Genomic DNA, 20073 nt, shown 5'->3' on the forward strand with positions numbered 1-20073 from the left:
TCGAATGCACAGCTGTCACAATGTTTCTTCTCTTTATTTCTTTTCTTTTTATCATTTAATTTTCATAATAAAAATGAAATCATGTGAACAACAATAACATGGATGGATTAGAGTTGACGGGGGGGAACATGCAAGAGAGATATACATAGGTACATATATGTATGTATGCTGTGAGAGATTTGAAGGCTGCGTGGGCGAAGTTTTATTTGATCGAGTTTGACTTTTTTTGAGGCTTGGCTTGGTTGGCGGGCTCTACAGTGATACTAAAAATAACGCAACAGCAGCCGCACCGGCAGCTGCAAATTATTATTTAACTGCTTCTTCAGTACGGATTTGGACGTTGTTTTTTATGTCTTTATTTTTATTTTTTTGTGTTTTTTTGGGGAGGTTTTTTAACACTTGGCCAAGTGTTTTTTTCGCCAACGCCAAAAAGCAAAAGTGAAAGTGAAACAACTGCACTTGGGCGCGCAGAGGAGCAGTTGCACCTGAACTCTAACTTTAACGCCAACTTCCCCTCCCAACTCCCACCTGCTCACAACACCAACACCAACAATTAGTGTTTAGCTTAAGTTTTCTACGAAATCAACTTGGAAACTCCAATTAGAGTGTCAGTTTAATGAACTGCTAGTAGAGACCTTAGGACCGATCAGGCCAAAAGACAATCAAGTGGCAAAGAGGGAAGTCAATCTTCAACAGCCAACAAGTTGCTTATACTACTAGCTACTACCATTCGTACACATTCATAGGCGTCCTTAACCTTTGCTCATTTCAATGGGAATCTCGTAAAATTTATGAATTGTTTGTTAAAATATTTTTTTTGCTTTCATTGCAGATTATCGGTGAACTGGTTACAATTGTTTATACCGCCTTGGACTACAATTTGCCAGAGGATGAAGAATGCCAATTATCGCAGGAACTCAACAGTTTGTTCAACTATATGACAATAGATGGTGAGTTTTACTTTTTAAATTATTATTACGACTAGTACCGCCTTCGACAGGGTAACGAAAAGTGAATAGAATATTATTTAATACAAAAATAAGACAAATTTTAATTTGAATTATACTGTTACCTCTAGGCATCGATTAAATTAAGATTACAAAGTGATTTCTTTTGACAAAGAAGTGTTCTATCCATAGACTAAATGTTTGAAAAAACTGAAATTCCTAGAATAAGGAAAATAGAAAATTAAGTAACAACGTCTTGTTTACAAACAGATTAGGCAAAGATATTAAACAACAGACTAATAGAAAGTAAAAAGTGATGCTAAAACTTTTTCAGTATTAATTCAATTTAGTCAATTCTAAGAATTAAAACTAAATGAGATAATCCTATAATGTTCAAAAGTAATATTGTGAAATACATTTGTATTAATTGAACAACAATTGATGATTCGTCAAATACGATTAAAGCAGGCATCACCCTTAAGGAACTCAGAAGGTTGTTTCCCAAGATAAATATATTAATATATTCATAAAAACAATCCCCTTATTATGATATCAGCTTCTACTGTTATATACATACATATGTACATACATATATTTTAGGAAGGTCAATTCAAATCTTATAAAATGACTCACAAAGAATACAACTATATAAAGAATCAAAATTAAATAGGTTTATAGTACATTTAAATATAAAAAAATTTGCATTTATATTTTCAGAGAATGACGAAGACTGCATTGATGAAGGCATTGACGAGGGCGATAAACGCTGGGATGATGATACCGAGGAAGAGCGAAATCATACCAAAGAACTAGACTATATAATTGAGGTAAGTTTTATTTTAGCTAAAGACTAAAAGTATTTACTGAGATTATCTTGTGACTTGTATTCGATTCCCTCTCCAAATCTATATTATTCTATGACCTCTTGACCAGGCATTAGACTGTGAGTTTTTGCATTGTATGCAACTAAAAAATAGAAAAACAGAAACTTGTTTGCCACTCAGCAGCAACAACGAACGGGTAAATGTATCTATTAGATACTTGTTGTATCTGTAACGGCCGCTAACCACATAAACTGGCTCAAATTGGCCCCGGGTTCTAGATCAAGATTTCAAATTGCAACTCGATTACACTTTGTTGTGGCATATTAAATAACCGAAATAACCATAACCACAATTTCGTAATAGGAAATCACAAATCACACACAAATCGCACTGATCATCAGTCTCCAAGTCTAGATCAATTTAAATTATATCTATTTCTCGGTTTTCACAGTCAAATGCGTTGTAGGAATTTATATTTTTGCTGCTTCCATATTGAAGAAGAGCACAAGTGCATCCGCAATAAGATCGATTTGGATCGTATCAAATAATTTAGCTAACTTTGGCATTGAGGCGTGTGATAAACAACACTTTGTCTCGCTTCACTGAATCGTCTATGGATGAACAGAAGACAGAAAGGAGGATGAACCAAAGTGTGGTGTCCGTGGTGGCGGTGATGGTGCTGGTGGGGGAGAAGAAAACCTTGTCTAATGAGCCACTTTATAGAATTGACACATTGCTGTCAAGCAACACTGAACACTTACCGCCACTGTACCGTTCCGTTCTCCTTTAAACAATGTCTCCTACTCTCTTTACCCTCACCATCATAAGTTGTGCAATTTTTTCCACTTGTCTGACTTTTCTAGCATATCAATGGGGGAAAACAAAAGCAACAATAGCAACAACAACAAAAGCAACTAATGTGTACAAATTTGCATTTGCATTAGACTCCTTTTCATGTTGGTTCAGGTGTTATCTTTCGACAAAAGCGGTAACAAAAAAAAAAAAACGTTGGCCTAGTTTGACTTAAAGAGAGATGTTTTTTCCTGCTATTAAACTTTTTTGCAATTTGTTGAAAATTCGAACTCGAAAAACCTGAAATAGATCGATATATCGATTGTAATTGAAATAAATTCTAAGAGTGGGACAGTTTTTGAAAGTTCTAGACATTAACTACAACATTTTTTAAACATTTTTTTTCTGTTTTTGTAGACCTGTAGAAAACATATTGAGCCCGCTTTACCTGAGAATCATTACAAGGCCGTTTGTCGAGCTTTGGTTACTGAAACAATAGAATTACGCATTTTCCTGCAACAAGTTCTAAATAATGGTAAGTTAACAATTAAACAAGACATAGACTTAACTTGGCTTTCACTTCCGTCTATTGTTGTTCATTTTCGATTTGTAGGTGCCGCAAAACTAATCAAAGCATCAGAATCATCTCAAACCACTCAACAAGAATTGGCGAAGCTGGGCTTCAATGATTGGGTAAGTTCAGTTTTATTATGCAATAAACATATAACACAACGGCAAACAAAAACAACAGTAAGAAACCAAACCGCTAATGGAATTTAAAGTGGGCCTACCTCACCATCAACCACTAGACACAGCTAGCCATCATCATCATCATCATCAAAAGTGAACTATTTCATACTCTTAAATTCACTTTTTTTGTTTCTTTCCTTGGAGTTTTTTTTTAATTTTAATTTTAATAATTGGCCTGCGGCAAAATCTGCGGCTTCCTCCTAATGAGTTTGGCCCATATATGCGAAAAATTTATCCAATATTTTTATGGTCGAATATTTCTATTAGACGAAATGACCTTTGCGTCATTGAAAATGTCGAGGCCAGAGCCAAAAGGAATTCACTCATCACCTCTCCATACACTCATTGAGACACACACGCAAATTGGCCAAACACGCAAACTTAAAACAGCACACAACAAAAAAAGCACAAAAAAAAAGTAAAATAAATGTGGTGAGCAAAAAAAATATATTATCAAATTAAAACTAGATCTGGTTCAGACCAGAAACCTGAAATGTTATCTGATATATGGAAAAGATAAATTCATTTGCACCGAAGTTTTCAACAACCAGGCAAACCAGAAAATTCTACACTCCTTGACTTGAAGCGGCAAAAGGTGCATGAAACTTTTTTTTTCAACAAATTAACATGGTCAGACTAATTTGCGCAAATGTTAAAAGAAAGAACTCAATTCTAATGAAATAAATAAACAATTTAACAATTTGAAGTTTGTTTTGTGCTTTGTCAAACTTTGCGTTTTAAATTGCATTTGAATATAAATTAAATTATTTGTCTCTTTTCCAGACAAAATTAAAAATTTATATGTACATTAAACAAACTTCCTTGATTTGAAAACACATTTCCATGTTGAAACCAAATATTGTCTTTTAATCTTACCAAATAACCATTATTTAAGTAAAACTTCAACACACAAACCAAATGATTAAATGATGTACAAATTTGTTTCTTAATGCAAACATTTTTTTAAATTTGTTTGTCTACAGTTTATCTCGGTAAACAATTCAGAAAATGACCATCTTAAACATTAACAATTTGCTAGACAATTACGGACAAATTGATTTCGCATTGGAAAATATATTTCAACAAATTTGTTTGGTCTTTAGTTTAAATTTGAAGTAAACATGCTTTTAGCTTAAATTTCTCTATAAAGTTGTTTCGTTTTAGATTGAAAGTTATCTTTGTCACAAGTAAAATGTTAATATTATTGTGTTTACCTTTAAATCTACCTTAGTTTATAGTTTTATAGTTTTTCTCATCTGAATAATGTTTCATTTAGCAAATATTTGTTTAGAAATAAAGCTAAACTTTACTGTTCCTTAAACTTAAATAAATTTTACATATTTTACTTGGCAAATTAATTACAGAACTGAATAGAGCGTAAAACTATTTTTCTAATAATTTTAAAATATTTTAGATCTTGGGTTCAAAATTTCTTTTCTTTCTTTTTGACAGTAAGAATTAAGCATCAGCTTTACTTTATATGATCTTTAGTTAAATTGAAATCAATTTCCATTAGTTTCTGAAAATACTTTTCTCATATGTCCCACAGTAAAATTGGTTTCTTTGCTGCAATGTTTGCTTTAGGTACAGTGAAACCTCATATAACGAACTTCGTTATAACGAACCCACTGAAAGGCTAAGGTCTTCTTTCAGTACCTATAGGATCAATAGATATAACGATTTTTGCGTCCCCTCTTCGTTATATCGAGGTTCACTGTATTTGACTGAAAATTATTCACAGTTCAAATGTTCCGACTGTGGTTTCTCCTCTCCTACTTCTCAGTTTAAAGATTGTTTTTTTTGGCACACGTCAACTTTGCATGTTTGGCGAAAAGAAATGAAACCGCCAAACATTGAAATCTTTGCGTGACAGAGGACATATCTATCAACCAGATATCTCTGGAGTCTCACGCCATAAATGTAATTAAATAAATAGACTATAAATATATAGTAGCAACATCTATATCTTTTTCACTTTCTGATTTTTTTTGTGGGTTGGCTTGGTGTGTGTGTGTGCTTGTGTGTTGGCCAATTGCCCAATTAATTCCCCTTGACAGTTGGTGCAATTTCTTAGGTCTTAATGTAAAGTTTTGATTAAAAATTTTCTTATCTGTATCAGAAACTTGTTTGATAACGTTCTTATTGTCTATGACTTCTGCGTATATTGTGCATTTTGCTTTTGACTTGACTTTCATCAATTCTTCTTCAACTGTTGTTTTGTTTTGTTACTGGCTGGCTGGCTGTTGCGTCGTCTCAGCATTTTTATCATTTAGTTTTTGTTGTTCTCGGAAACGAAACAGCCTTCAGAATGTCACACGGAATCACCGGAACGACAATAGACTTTGAGTACTTACCCACGCGATATGCGAAGGTTTCTTATTTTTTAATCTCAGCCCTCATTTCCGAATAATGCTATGCAACTCTTTGTTTCAGTGTATGTGTAGGTATGTGTGTGAGTGGGAAGGGGGGGGAGGTCAATTGTTTATTTAACTATTTGCAACAAATTTTGAGATGATCACTTTAGATTTGTAACAATTGAATGAACAGACCGACAGATCTAGATCAACACTCCTCGTTTTTGATACATTCGTATGTGTATCTAAAGCTATTGGTTACTTACAGTTGAAGAACTTGGACCTTCTAGACCGTGTGGTTGGAAAAATCAGCTAATTTGTAAACAAGACATTACAAGGCAACATCTTCTATTAACAACATCTTCTGGCCATCATTTCATCAAGTAGCAAGTAGTTCTTTATAGTTTTAATACTTCCATTTCACTTTCGATTGTGAATAGTTTCCCAAGAAATGTTGACTCCCCATTGACTTCCATCTGTACAATTATCTGAAATTGTAATTTAATGTTGCTTACTATTCCTTTATTACCATGATCAATTTCCATTTCCAAACGTTTTAAGCTATTTCATCAAGCATATCCAAAACATAAACTGCATTTTCCTATCTACAACGAACCGAAAAAGAAAAAAAAAAAAAAGGCCTATGTTTCGCTTTGGTGCCTCTTACCATGAAGCCGACGTAGCTGACGATGACGATGATGATGATCTGGGCCAACTTGTATGCTAATTCATCTGAATGACTGACAGTTCCAAAAACACATACTCCAAAGCACACACACACACCACACACACATAAGCTATATTTCATGCATAAAACTCAACTCTCTTCCGGAAGCTGGAACACCCCTCCCGTCTTTGCCGTCTTTAAAATGGAATGCATTAATTGAAGCATGTCGCGGCATCTTCAATTCGCTCCCTCCCTCATTTTGCATGTTTAATGAGCGAATTGTCTCAAAATTTATTGCTGCCAATTGTTAGTTGTGTGATTATGGGAGAGAGGTAGGAGGAAAGAAAGAGGAAATCAGGAAAAACCACACTGAAGAGATGGAAATGGAAAGTGAAAATGCGAATAGCTATGTTACATATGCGTCTATAGTTAACCCCGCCTCTTATCTCTTAACTCTACTCATTGTGTGCTAAATAGTTTTCCTGTATTCCAACTTACAATTTCCATATTACTCATACGCACAGTTAACTAACTAACTTGTCATGTCTTAGGCCCCAAACAAACATAATTGGATTGATTTCAAAATGATTCAACTAACGGCGGGCGAAAAAAAGAAAAAATTATAACAAATTAAAATAATTTTTTTTTTTTTTTTTTTTGTAACGGGACTGACAACATCAAAAGGAATAAGGAAAGAGAGCAAAAAATAAAAGCGAAATGTTGATTAAATTAATCAATTGCTGACAATTTCCTTCTTTCAATTGACTTATGACTTGCTTAAGACAACTCGAGATTTTACTTATCAATTGTCAATTGCTGAAATAAGTTAAAATAATGATGGTGAGGCATTTTTGTGACTTTTGTTTTCAACAAGCTGAGTTTGAAATTACCTCTTATACTCTTCTTAGTTGAGCTGGTAATTAGACTAACGCAAATCAATGTCCTAAAGAAATCAAACTACTCGATTTTAGGGTTTACAATATTTTAAGCTCATTCTTTTTCTTTTTCCAGGCACGCTTTTGGGTGCAAGTGATCGATGAACTGCGGCGAGGTGTACGCCTGAAGAAGAGCAACTATGAGCGGACACCAATTGAATACGAGTTGACGCCCTATGAGATACTCATGGGTGATATACGAGCCAAGTAAGTTATAGAATTCCCATCATTATTTCATCAATCTCAGCTGGTCTCAGTTGGTCATCAATAATTTTAACAACGAATTTCTCTCATTTTTCTTAATTCACAGAAAGTATCAATTGCGCAAAGTAATGGTCAATGGTGATATACCGCCGCGTGTTAAGAAAGATGCCCATGCCATGATATTGGAGTTCATTAGGTCACGGCCGCCATTGAAGAAGGTGGGTAGCAGCAGCATCAGCAGCAACAGCAACAACAGCAACGGCAATGGCAGTAAAGTCGAAACTCCAACAACTACTACTGGCCCCAATCTAACCAAATCTAAAGGCATAACCGCAGTCCAAATGAATTCAACTCCCAATAACAAAATCGAATATCCAATTTAACTTTCCCTTCATCTTCCCTCTCACTCTACCTCTACCCATCACACTCACACTCCAGATCCCTCACTCTGTCGCTCCTCACATCTCTGCTGTGTGTTCGTCAAGAAAATTTAATTTTGTTTTAATAAAAATTGAAATTGTTGTCTGTACTCATTTTTGCATTACAAATTGTTGTTGATTTACCTTGTTTGTTTGTTTGTTTTTTTTTTTTTTTATTTTAAAAAAATATTTATATATAGGCCTCGGAACGTCAGTTGGGGCCGCCATTGTTGAAGTGCATTCCATCGCCGAGAGAACAATTACTGGAGTCGATCCGACAGGGAACGGAACTAAAACAAATTACACCACCAAAACCACCAACATTGAGAGAAAGAAGTAAGTTATATTTTTCTATACACCCATTTACAAAGATGAATTTTGTAGAATTTAATATTTTAAAAATAACATTGAATAGAAATGTAAAAAGTCAGCAGATCAGATATAATATCTGTTTAATTATCCCAATTTACCAAATACCTCATACCAGAATCAAGGCTCCATCCTATAACTCTATTTGGGCTAAGCGAGTTGAGGATGTTTTAGTTGAGATGTGTTTTACAAGGTCTCCATCTTCGTTTTAACTAACTCATTTTTGTTTGGCTGTTTTATTATAGTCTAATGGCAGGTCTAAAAGATGTAGAAGGTCCCTAAAATGTCAGGTCAAAAGTCAGGCGTTGAAATTGTAATTAATATCAATATTTTAATATTTTTGCGAATGTTCCAACTATTAACATTCAAGATAATTTGAGTTAAAAAAACTTAATGAGAATCATTTCTTATTTTCTTCTTGAATCGTTTCGTTTGTTTGCTTTCTTAGCTAAAAGAATTGGTAGAGATTTTCAGTTTATGTTAAAAAGGAAAATTATTCGTTAATCCCACCAGGAGTATCCCCATTGTATTCCGTTATTATAATACCCTTAAAAGTCAACGTTAATGAACTTTGCAAGATTTTCCGCAAATCTCTAATTACGCCTAACCCAAAATATAAGCAGCAACTCTCCACAGATCCCCCCAAAAAACAGATACCAAAAAAGATGAAAAACACACTTCCATTCAATGTCAAAATTCATGGGATTTCCATCTCTCTTTGCCTCGTTGTGTTTGGGTTGTTAGAGTTGTTGGTGTCGTCGGTACTCCTCTGTGTTGTCATCATCGATTTCAAATTTTAAACGCCAAACGCCCATAAATTGCTGTTGTCAATGGTCCAAAGTCATCTCCAAAATACAGACAGAGTGGGGTAGAGAGATAGGGAGGGAAAAAGAGGGAAAACGAAAAACTTGTTAGCCGCAAAAAAAAAAAAAAACTTTTCACCGCTGGCACTTGTCTCGTTGCATCTCCGATTGCAACTCAGCCTCCCTGGCTCTATCTTTCTCCGTTTGTTTGTCCAATTTTTGCAATAGCGCAGCGCGCATGCCAACATAGATCAAAAACGGCAACATTTCAGCAAAGAGAGAGAGAAAGCCCCGCCTTCAGCCCCTCCACCTATATATGCACCCAACCTCTTTGCTGAAGGAAGCGTGCAAAATTGTGACACACAAAGATAGCGACAACCGTTGAGGCAACAAGCCAGCCAGCCAGCCAGCTAGAGGTAACACGACAACAAGCAACAACCTCACCTTAAACTCAGACTCAGCCACAGCCACGAGGTTGTTGTTTGTTGTTGGTTTTTACAAAGTTGATTTTGTGTGGGAATATCTCTTTTTGTCACTGCAGCTGCTGACCAAAATCATATTACCAAAAATACATACAACAAATTTGTCACGTTGCAAAAACTTAACAAACCTATATTCGATTAAACATATGGTAATAGTCATCTAATTGGGCTAGTAGAGTTTCTTTAAGTTGTTTTTTTAGAATTTCCACTTTCATTTGACTAGGACCTGTAACTTATGTCTTCACACATGCAAATGTTAAAGTGTTTATGAAAATTATTAATATTTTGGAAAAGATTTTTGAACATTTTTAAAAACCTTAATCCTCTCTTAGAAATTTTTCTCATTGTTTTTATCAAAAATGATATTGATGTTATAGATGTTTTGGTTGGTTATTAGTTTTTGAAAGGACCTCTAGGCGTAATTGATTTTCCTACAGAAAAACAATCATTTCTGACGGCTAAATCCTCTTAAAAAGGACTTAAAAAACACGTTAAGATATTTAGCAAAACTTCAGCTTGAATTTTTTATTCATTAAATGACAATTAATTAAAACCTTACGAGTCTTAAACGGTTAGGATTGTAATTACTAAGACAAGACCCAACTTTAATAAACCAAATACTGTGACCATATGTTTTATTAGTTTTTATATGTAAACAACGAACTGCTTTAATTTTCCCAAGACAGGCTTTAAAAGCAGTGAATTTTATCCACCAGCTGAAAAGCAGGCAATAGATTTATATTTTCAGTGAAAGCATCTTTAAATACTTTTAAAGTATGTATACTCTTAGGTATCACAAATGCTATATGAAAGTTCATAGTTCAACATGTTAAATAGAAAATAAAGTTCATTTTCCAAAAGACAGGACATTTAAGAAGCTTTTCCATGGCTTCAAATTTTGGAAACGTGTTAAGTCGACTTATCGAATTGGTCATAAATTTGTTTTTCCTAATGAAATTTTTAATTATAACTTTGAAGTGTGTTTTCTGTTTGTAAGTCCATTAGACTAATGAAGAAAACTGAATGATGGAGAGAACTTTTGCCGTAATCATTTAAATATTGTATTTTCCGTTGCGCTTACTCATCATACATGTTTCATCACATATGTGAAACATTCCACCCTCTTTTGGCCTTCAAAGGACGTCATTGTCGCATGCCGCCTAGTATATATTAATGACGTCACAAGAGACAGACAAAACATAAACATTTGTTGTCTTCCTCTCTCAGTGGCTCTCGCTTGTTCTCTCTGCGCATGAGCTTGCAACGTTTTGAAACAGCTTTTGGGCCATGTTTGAGTCCGCTTGAAATCAGTTGACAGTTTCATGTGGAGTCTCAATGGAGACAAATCGGGTTTGGTAGTTAATTTGTTTGAAACTTGACGGAAAGTGGATAGTGGATAGAAAATGCTTAAATGACTAATAAAACTAATAGAAAATAGAATGAATTAAATGAAGGGAAAACTATCCAACAATTTGTCTGTCTGTCTGTTAGTCATTTGTGGCCATCCGCATTAAAAATCTCTCAAAAGTCAAACAAACCCCAAAAGGAATTGGGGTTGGTTTGTTTCTCATTTCAATTTCGGATCGATAACCTGAATGCAACCGTGTAAAGCGTATTAAAAAAACAAAAGTGAAAAGGAGCAGCAACAACAAACACACACACAACAATAGCGAACCAACAGGCAGACATGTGGATCCATTAAGAGTGAAAAGAAAATTGTCAAAAATAAATCTAAAGGAAATCTGTATCCAAATGGATGCCAATTCTATGCCAATGCCAAGTGCCAAGCGCTCAACGGCTGCTTCCGTGTTCAAATCTCATCACATTGTCCGACATGCGGATATTGTCGATATGGCCAGTGATGCCTCACTCTATTGTGGCAACGATGGTGACCAGCAGCAGCAGCAGCAACAGCACCAGGAGCAATCTTCACCAGATGCAGCTGGGAATGCTCCACAACCGACGCCACGACCAGCTCCACGTGCCACAGCGGCTAATCCGCCAACACCCAAACCACGTCAGGCCATCAAATCATCAAAAGGTAGTGGTAGAAGCCTCAAGGAAAATCGTTTTACTTTTGACCTGGTTTACATAAAGGTTGAATGAAAAGGGCCGGGACCTTAAGGTTGGGGGAATGAACGAAATGAAAGAGTGATGGGAGTCAACAACAGCATGTGTGCTTAAGGAGTTATTTGAGCCACTTTAGCCAGTGCCTTTTCATTATGATCAAAATGATGATGATGATGATGATGCCCGCAGTGGTGGGGTAATGACTGCAGCTTTGACTCGCAAAACATTTAACTGTCATTAAAAGTAGGCAAACACCTAGGTGACCTAGTATATACACTTTCATTTCGTTTTATTTCATAATGAGAGATTTTGTTTTAATCGATTTTAAGCATAAGACTAAAAGAGATTTATAACCTTTATCAAAAGTATATGCTTAATTCACAAAGCATTATACGAATTATGATACGTTTTTGTTTCATCGTTCTGATAAACATTATCTGAATTTGGTGAAATGATTTATAAAGTTTTTATAAAGTAGTTGTCATAACAAAACTGTTTTCCTCGTAGGTTTCTTCAGAATTTTTCTTATGTTATCGTATGAAATCATACACAGAAATCAAACTAAGTTCATCTTCAATTTATCAAACCTTTAAGTTCTTTGGCCGTCTTGAGATCAAAAGTTTTTTTTGTCTTTTTAGGCACGGAGCTTCATAAATTTGCTGTTCAACCCCAACAACAATATCTTTTTATCGCATTCGAGTACAGTTTATAATCTTTATCCATTTGTCAATCCATTTTTGATTTTGGATTTTAGTCTGAAAGTCTTTTTATAAACTTAAGCAACGAAAACTATGCATTTAACTTAAATAACTAATTGACTAACAAACAACATCAAAAGATTGTAATTTGTCACGTCAACTTACAAATTTGGTTGACAGACTTTTTGAACAAATTGTATTAACCATTGTGTTAGCTGTTTACCCCTAAGATAGAGTTTCGAGCTCTTTGAGTTTGTCATAGCAAGTTGATTTAACTGTTCGACCTTTTCCGCTTTTAGCTCAAACATTGCACAATACTTTTTTCTCTACGTAGAAGCATAAAGTGCGTCAGGTTTTAACGGTTTTAGTTTAATGGTTAGTAAAAAACCGAAACCAACTTAGAAAAAAATCTAAAGAGAAAAAAACACTTTCAGAAAGTAAGGGGAAAGGAGAACCCGATCATGATTTCAGGTCGCCTCAACATAATTGCGCAACATCACTGTGTAATGACAGAGTGATGGCAAGAGAGAAGCAGGTTTCAGGTCTATAAGAAATTCTCCCATAGTCTCTTTACATTGTCTAATCTAATCACAATGTGTTCCCCACCCTAAACACCTCCCCTGAGGCGCCTATGTGTCCCATATATTTTTCCCAGTGAGCTTGAGCATTAATTAAACTTTGTCTTTTTTTATCATTTGCAGTGCTTCCAAATGCAAACTCTACATTATCACGTTCCAGACAGAGACTCATCAAAGTGGATTTCTCAAAGTTGCAGGTGAGTGAGAAAGATCTTGAGACCCTTTCCTTTGTACGCTATATTAATCTCCTTTGCGATAGGACGACGAGCATATCTTCGATGAATCAAGCCTGAGCAGCTCCAATTCCATACATCCACATCACCATCATCATCATCATCTGTCGGAATTCCACCGCTGCTCACAGCCCAAAATGCCGCCATATCCCATTGGTGGCTATATAATAGGCAGTCAGGCGAGACCAGATTGTGAAGCGATGCGACCAAGACGCACAAGTGAGTTTTTAAATCTTGAACAAATCCATATACATATTTATATCTTAACATATCCAAGCGCAAAGTGGGAGAAGGAAATGTGATATACCTGAAATAGTTTCAAATTAACAATGCATTTGCAAATTACACAACTCGAAAAGTCACAACTATTTAGATTTGACCTTAAACATATCTGTTTCGAGTCATTAATTATAGCAAATTCATAAACTAAGTACATACCAAATTAGTATTTACTCAAGCAACCTAGGGCAAAAGATGTCAGTACTTTAGAAACTCTGTACCATTTCAATTGGTCAATTTAATTTAAGTACATAGTTGAAATTTAAAAGCCTATGTTAGATGTTCATTCTTGAACTACTTTTATACTCTTTTGAAAATATTTTCAGTTCTCCAAATAAATCTATGTACTTAAAGACTCTAGTAGAAATGTTTTACCATCAGAAGAGGGTTTTGAAATATTAGTTATCCAAAGTTCATTACTCGATCTAGGTTCGAAATAAACCAGAAAAGAAAGCAAAGAAAAGTTTACCCGAAATTTCCAGTTAATCGCACTAAATCTTTCCCACTCTGTGCACTCTGTATATTCTTATACATTATCAAAATTTCACTGATAATCTTAACTATTATTAAGTGGTTTGAGTTTCTTTATTATTATTTAATTTACTTTTCTTTTTATTTATTTATTTCTTATTCTTTTTTGCCTTACCAAAACAAACACATAAAAATAAAAAACAACAAAAAATTATATATATTATTACCCTTTGATTGCAAAAAGGTATTTGATCGTTTTTTTTAAGTTCTCTAAACTGGTGATTTTGCAAAAAGCGCTAATTTAACTTATTAAACTTATTTTATTAAATGTATTAAAAACAAAAACACGCACTAAGAACAAAATTAGTACACCAAATTTAACTAAATTGTTGAAATTTGTTTTTGGGTTATGGCGAAAGCACACACACACACATACACAGACACAACCACGCCCACAGACAAACACCAAAAAAATCTCGAATTATTTGTAAAAAAAATTCAATAAATGCTTTAAGTAATTAAAATAAAATTATTGATATGAAACTTTTTAAATATATGTATGAATATATATTTTCAATTTCGTTAAAAAAAAAAAAAAACGAACAAAAAATAATTTGCCTAAAAACAAAACCAAAACGATTAAATAAACTATGCAACAGTGGAGCAGCCAATGAATCAACATGAGCAGCAGCCACAAGTTCACCCACAAGCTGAGCAATCCTTAACACAGGACGAGCTAAACACATTCTACGATAATGCCTTGGAATGTAAATATTATTCGATAATTCCAAATCATTTTGCTTTTCTTCAACAAACAGACAAAAAGAAAAACAAAATTCAATAAAAGCGCTCATTAAATCCTCTCTCACACACACACACACACACTCTAAAAGCACATATAGCACACGCACTTCGCACCACTCAACCAACCACCCACCACCGAACCACACAAAAGAAAAGCTTCGCACACATTTAAACATTATCAACTTTTTCACTATTTTCTATATATAACTTTATAAATTAAATACATACATACATACATATCCCCCAACCGTCCACCCGCCTCGTGATTGACCATATTAACTAACGCTTTTGTCTTTACTCTCTATGTCCTTTCTGTATAGCCTACGACCTGGCCACGCAATCTGAGGCGAGACGCAGCTCCCAGCGTCGTCACACCATTGTGGGTTGTCAGAGTAACTTTGATGAAATGGTCACCGGCACGACAACGACGACGACATCAAGCGGAACGAGTATAATGACGCATTCAATGCCACCCACACGTCCCGAATCGCGTCAATCAGATGGCCTAAAAGAGGTATGCACGTTTCACTTGTATTCCAGCGTTAACTTATTTATGTCGTGAATCGAAGTAGTCTTTCAAAGCTAATTGCCATTACTTGGGATTGTTTTCAAATACATTGTGATTCAAGAGATTAATATAGATTTTATAGACAGTAGTTATCGACTGTTAAGGCAATTACTTTTAATATGCAATTCATTATCGTAAATATCTTATAAATATAAGTAAGAATTTTGGCATTTAGATCACCACGGGTTCAAAAATACTCAATTTAATTATTAAAGGGAAAATTTTATACCATTTTCATAAATTGTTTATATTTTCAGCTATCCAACGATAATCATCATTCCTCATCTCAACAAGCCATGGTGGATCAGCAACAGACATCGGCAACGTCAGCAGCTTCCACGGAAAACGCAGATGCAGCTGGTTCAACATCCTCCCTGGGCCCATGGAATAAATCCTTTATGGACAAACAAACGTGGATGGAACGTGGTGATGATCGTCTCTCTGTGACATTGGAGGAAATTGTACACATACGTTCTGTCATGACCAAAGCCGAACTGGAGGGTTTACCCATGGATGTGCGCGTCAAGGAGGATGTTGAAAAGCGTCGTGTTTGCTTTTTATGTCTACGCACAAGATTCTCATTCTTCGGACCGTGGGGCATACAGTGTAAGCTGTGTCAGCGCACTGTATGCGCTAAATGTTACACCAAGGTGAGTTCGTTGAGATCTTGCATATATAACATCTCTCACATTACATCTATTTTCCTGTAGATGCGCATTCCATCGGAACATTTTCGTAATGTTCCTCTTGTATTGATCTCACCTTCATTGCTATCGAGTCCGGCTAGCTCAAATACACCCTCACCATCGCATCATCAGGCTTTGCATGCCAACTCAACGGGCAACATAATGGATGACCAGTTTCCCAAATCCTTAATTGAACGTCTTTTGCGTTCCGAGTCAGAGCGAAAGGTATGAGTACAGAGTTGAAAACTGTTTTAACATTGATTGGGCCTACATTTTGTGATATTTATTTCAGACTCGCAACACTGTGGGTAGTGCACCATCATCGCCCAAACACCAAAGATCAAATATGAGTACACCGGGTATTACCATGGGCCCGGGAGCATCGGCCTCGACCGCACCAGGTCAGGCAGTTGAAGCCCTACATGATCAGGCAGCCATGTCAGCTTCCTATTCAGCAGCCATGCGAAGAACATCTGGTGCCCAGCATCATCAATCGCAACCACATCAGCATCATCATCATCACCAGCAGCAGCAGCAGCACTACAACAATGTGAATACCATGTCCAGGAGCATGGAAGGACCCCGCAGTTTGCCGGTACACAGTCCAGCGCATCGTCCTTTATCAAATAGCAGTACATTGGAAAGAAAGTATGAAGAAATCTTAAATAAATGTAATTTAAATTTAACCCAAATGGGTTTATTAACAATTTCTCTTTCTGTTTTTTCCAGATCCCGTTTCCCGCGCGGTTTCGGTCTTTTCTCATCATCGGGCAGCCATTTGGCCAACCATCAAAGCCAAGATACTAAAGAGAATTTACGTGGCGACTTGGTTACCGTTTGCAATGATTGCCAAGGCTTGGTCAACGAGATAACAAGTTCAGTGAAACAGAAGCGAAGCTCGGCTAGAAATCGCACCATACAGAATCTCACACTGGATTTAACGCCTGTTTGGAAATAGGCCACGTTCAGATATAATTAAAAATTGTTAGAAGTGAAAAAAAACCAAAATATACATAGAAGGACTGTTAAATATTTAGTTTAATCTGCATTGATCAAACATTGTATAAACAAAAAACAAAAAATCGAGTAAAGGAAAACAATAAGCTTAACAAAAACTACAAACTATATCGAGAAATTTGTCGCTAAAGCGCACCCCCCACCATATTATTAATGTATAAGTTGTAATGCTATATATATCCATATATATGTGTAGCTGTCTGTATAAATCAAGCCGTTTGCTTGTTCATTGTTTAATTTAAATGTATAAAAAGTCTTCGCAAGTCTTCTAAATGAAAAACATGCACACAGATTCAAGCAACAACAATAATAACACAAACATTTATATATATATATATAATTACATATATGTACATGATTATGATCCATATAGAACTTATGCCTTCGATTTAGCATGATGATATTGAAAGAGAATGAGATAATTATGATAACTAACTGTTGTGAATTGTTGATCAAATTCTATATAAAATGTCTATATTTGTGTTTAACTTAACTGATCGAGAAAATAATCCTACAAAAAGAACTTTATCTATATATATATATATTTGTATCTATGTAAATTAATCTAGTTTTATTCTTAGTTGCCTTTACTTTTGTTTTAAGTGACCTTTCCTAAAATTGATTGAACTTTATTAATTATTTGAAACTTAATTTATAATATTGTAAAAAAAGAAAATCATTGAATTAATTTTATTGTTTTTAAGTTCTTTTTTCATAAACACACAAAAAATAAATACACATACATAAAAAAGAGAAAAAAAACACAACAGATCAAAAAATAAAAAATACTAAAAAATCAATGTTTTATGTCAAGAATTAACGGCGTGCTTTTAGGCGCAGTGATACAGCTGTATGTAGGTATGTAGAGGTAAATCCAAGGAGATGGACGTGGCACACCGACTTTCCTTTTGCTTCCAATAAAAAAAATATCCTTTTCGGTATATCCACAAAACATTTTGAATAATTTTCTTGTATTTATTTTTACAAAATAATATTTTTTTTATTTCCATTTTCGATATAATGAATGATCAAATTGTTGAAATAATCATGTTTCTTTATCAATTAAATTTTGGGTAGTTATTCCTGTCAAGTATTTTGAAAATAAGAATAATATTAGAGAGGACCCATATTTTCTTGTATTAATTTTTTACAAAATTATATTTTTTATTTCCATTCTCAGTATTTTGAGTGATTAAGTCGTTGAAAAATTGTTTCGTTATAAATTAAATTTTTAGCATTTTTTTTCGTCGAGTTTTTCGAAGCATATATATATAAAAAGAAACATAATTTTTCTTCGTTTTGTTTTTCACAGTAATTACTACATGAAAGTGGTAGGGTGGTAAGTGGCTTAAAGCTAAATCCAACTAGAGCTAACAAAACGTTTAGTCCGCACGAGCTTTTTTGGCGCCCGATTTGTGATCGTGGCCCCCATGGCGTTTACGATTGAAACGTTTATTCTTGTTACGTGAGAAATCGCGACGTTTCTTCATGAAATCAATCGCCTTATCCAAAAATTCCTTCTCCTCAGCCTCAGTGGCTTTGCGTAGCGTCAGAGAAGTTTCATCATTCAATTTGAGCTGAAGAAAGAAAATGTGTGAGAAGAAAATTATGGGGAATTATTTTATGTGATGGACTTACCTTGCCGTCATCGACCTTCTCCAAATACTTGTCAGCTGCATCAGCCTCAGTGAGACGCACCGAACCTTTAATGTCGCCCTTGTTGAACTCAATATAGGCTATGGGGAAATCCTGGACTTTTTCAAAAGCTTCCCGAATTTCCTCACGTGTTGAAGTGTCTGGAGCTCCCTCGAAAACTACAATAGCATTCTTTGGTAGCTCAATTTGTGGCTCTGGTTTGGCTTCTTTCTTCTGATTATTTTTACGTTTTTCCGTCTTCTGTTGGTATTCTTCTTGCTTCTCTTTGAGATAATCGATTTGCCATTTAAGTAGCAATTCACGTTCCTTATACAAAATCTTCTCGCCCTCGAGGAACTTTTTGGCCTGCTCCTTGGTTTGGAAGGTAAGGAAAATGCTGCCTTTGAATTTATACGATTTTGTGGGTTTATCGTAATGTTTGCGCATTGTGAGATTTACAACCTTTTCGTAGGGGCTGAAGAAATCTAGGAGATCACTCATTTTAGAGTCCAGAGGAAAGCCCTTGGCATAGGCTGTACGTTCCTGGATCTCCTTGCGACGCTCCTCATTGTGTTCGGGTATGGGACGTTCGGGATGACGACGCAATTTCTCTTTGTCTTCACTGACCTGCAGCAGACCCTCATTGGATTTGTTGAGGGCATTAATAATCTCTTGGAAATTTGTGGTCAAAGCGGCCAAGCGCTTGAACGTAATCAAAACGGAGAGGGGCACCCAGCCTTCTCCTTCCTCACTTTTGGTTATTTGTTCGCGAAGAAATTTATCGCGATTCAGGTTGGCGTCACCGAAATAGTACTCTACCTGACGTATAATAGCGCGCTCTTGTTTGGTCAAATCGGAATTGGCTTCGGCATCTGCATCCGTGTTTTCTGGCTCGGATGCCGGTAGCTCCTTCTCTTCGGTCTTTCCATTCTTGGCTGGTGCTGTTTCCTCCACTTTCTGCTCTTCCTCCGGCTTGACCTCCTCTTGGGGCTTCTCGGGGACTGTTTCTGCAACGTCAGCCATTACTTCGTCAATATAATTCAAACGTTTTCCAAAAGAGCGAAAAGCAAAACCAAACACGTGTGCGGCGGGCTATCGATAACATTGACGATAGGTTGGACCATCGATCGGTGTGTCAACAGTCACTCAATACGAGCCTGTGGACTCTCAAATATAGGGAAGTAATAGCGAACACAACTCCTAACATTATGCAACAGATAATTTTAATTCAGAAAAGTAAAAATTACTAAAAGTCCTTAAACACCCTGTCAGAGTTTTAATGTAATTGTTTAAAAAAGAACCATAAATTGATCCAAAGCCTATTTTTCCATCTGAATTTCAGCTAACATACAATGTATGAATATTTGAAAGAACAAAATAATGAAAATTTGTTTCTGCCAAATTGAACAGTTATATCTTGTAGCTTAAAAAGGAAAAAGGACCCAACAATATTGTCGAGGAAAATAAATATATACTATAAATTTAAAC

General features: G+C 35.3%; 2 protein-coding genes across 5 annotated transcripts in view; one reads left to right on the plus strand and one right to left on the minus strand.

Annotated features, from left to right (window-relative positions):
* The window catches only part of spir (spire type actin nucleation factor), a 42859-nt gene extending 25918 nt beyond the window's left edge, over positions 1 to 16941 (plus strand). The window contains exons 3-17 of one of the 4 annotated variants that reach the window (XM_068284388.1): positions 833 to 950; positions 1665 to 1774; positions 2981 to 3098; positions 3177 to 3256; positions 7346 to 7476; positions 7580 to 7691; positions 8093 to 8228; positions 13016 to 13089; positions 13152 to 13344; positions 14535 to 14642; positions 15000 to 15193; positions 15505 to 15897; positions 15958 to 16158; positions 16226 to 16581; positions 16663 to 16941. In XM_068284388.1, the coding sequence (XP_068140489.1) occupies positions 833 to 950; positions 1665 to 1774; positions 2981 to 3098; positions 3177 to 3256; positions 7346 to 7476; positions 7580 to 7691; positions 8093 to 8228; positions 13016 to 13089; positions 13152 to 13344; positions 14535 to 14642; positions 15000 to 15193; positions 15505 to 15897; positions 15958 to 16158; positions 16226 to 16581; positions 16663 to 16891 (2553 nt within the window). In that variant the 3' untranslated portion in view covers positions 16892 to 16941. Of the gene's footprint in view, positions 1 to 832; positions 951 to 1664; positions 1775 to 2980; positions 3099 to 3176; positions 3257 to 7345; positions 7477 to 7579; positions 7692 to 8092; positions 8229 to 10992; positions 11588 to 13015; positions 13090 to 13151; positions 13345 to 14119; positions 14365 to 14534; positions 14643 to 14999; positions 15194 to 15504; positions 15898 to 15957; positions 16159 to 16225; positions 16582 to 16662 lie in introns of those variants that run through there. The other 3 variants (XM_068284389.1, XM_068284391.1, XM_068284390.1) reach the window with 3 other exon arrangements.
* A 1138-nt stretch (positions 16942 to 18079) lies between these two features.
* On the minus strand, positions 18080 to 19684 carry La (La autoantigen-like). The gene is made up of 2 exons (XM_068284370.1): positions 18589 to 19684; positions 18080 to 18527 (listed from the first exon to the last, which is right to left on the minus strand). Exons 1-2 carry the CDS (start codon positions 19606 to 19608, stop codon positions 18333 to 18335), a joined length of 1215 nt encoding a protein of 404 aa, XP_068140471.1. The 5' UTR covers positions 19609 to 19684; the 3' UTR covers positions 18080 to 18332.
* Positions 19685 to 20073: the final 389 nt, after the last annotated feature.

The sequence above is a fragment of the Drosophila tropicalis genome, unplaced genomic scaffold (assembly GCF_018151085.1).
Source record: "Drosophila tropicalis isolate 14030-0801.00 unplaced genomic scaffold, ASM1815108v1 contig_393, whole genome shotgun sequence".
Taxonomy (NCBI): domain Eukaryota; kingdom Metazoa; phylum Arthropoda; class Insecta; order Diptera; family Drosophilidae; genus Drosophila; species Drosophila tropicalis.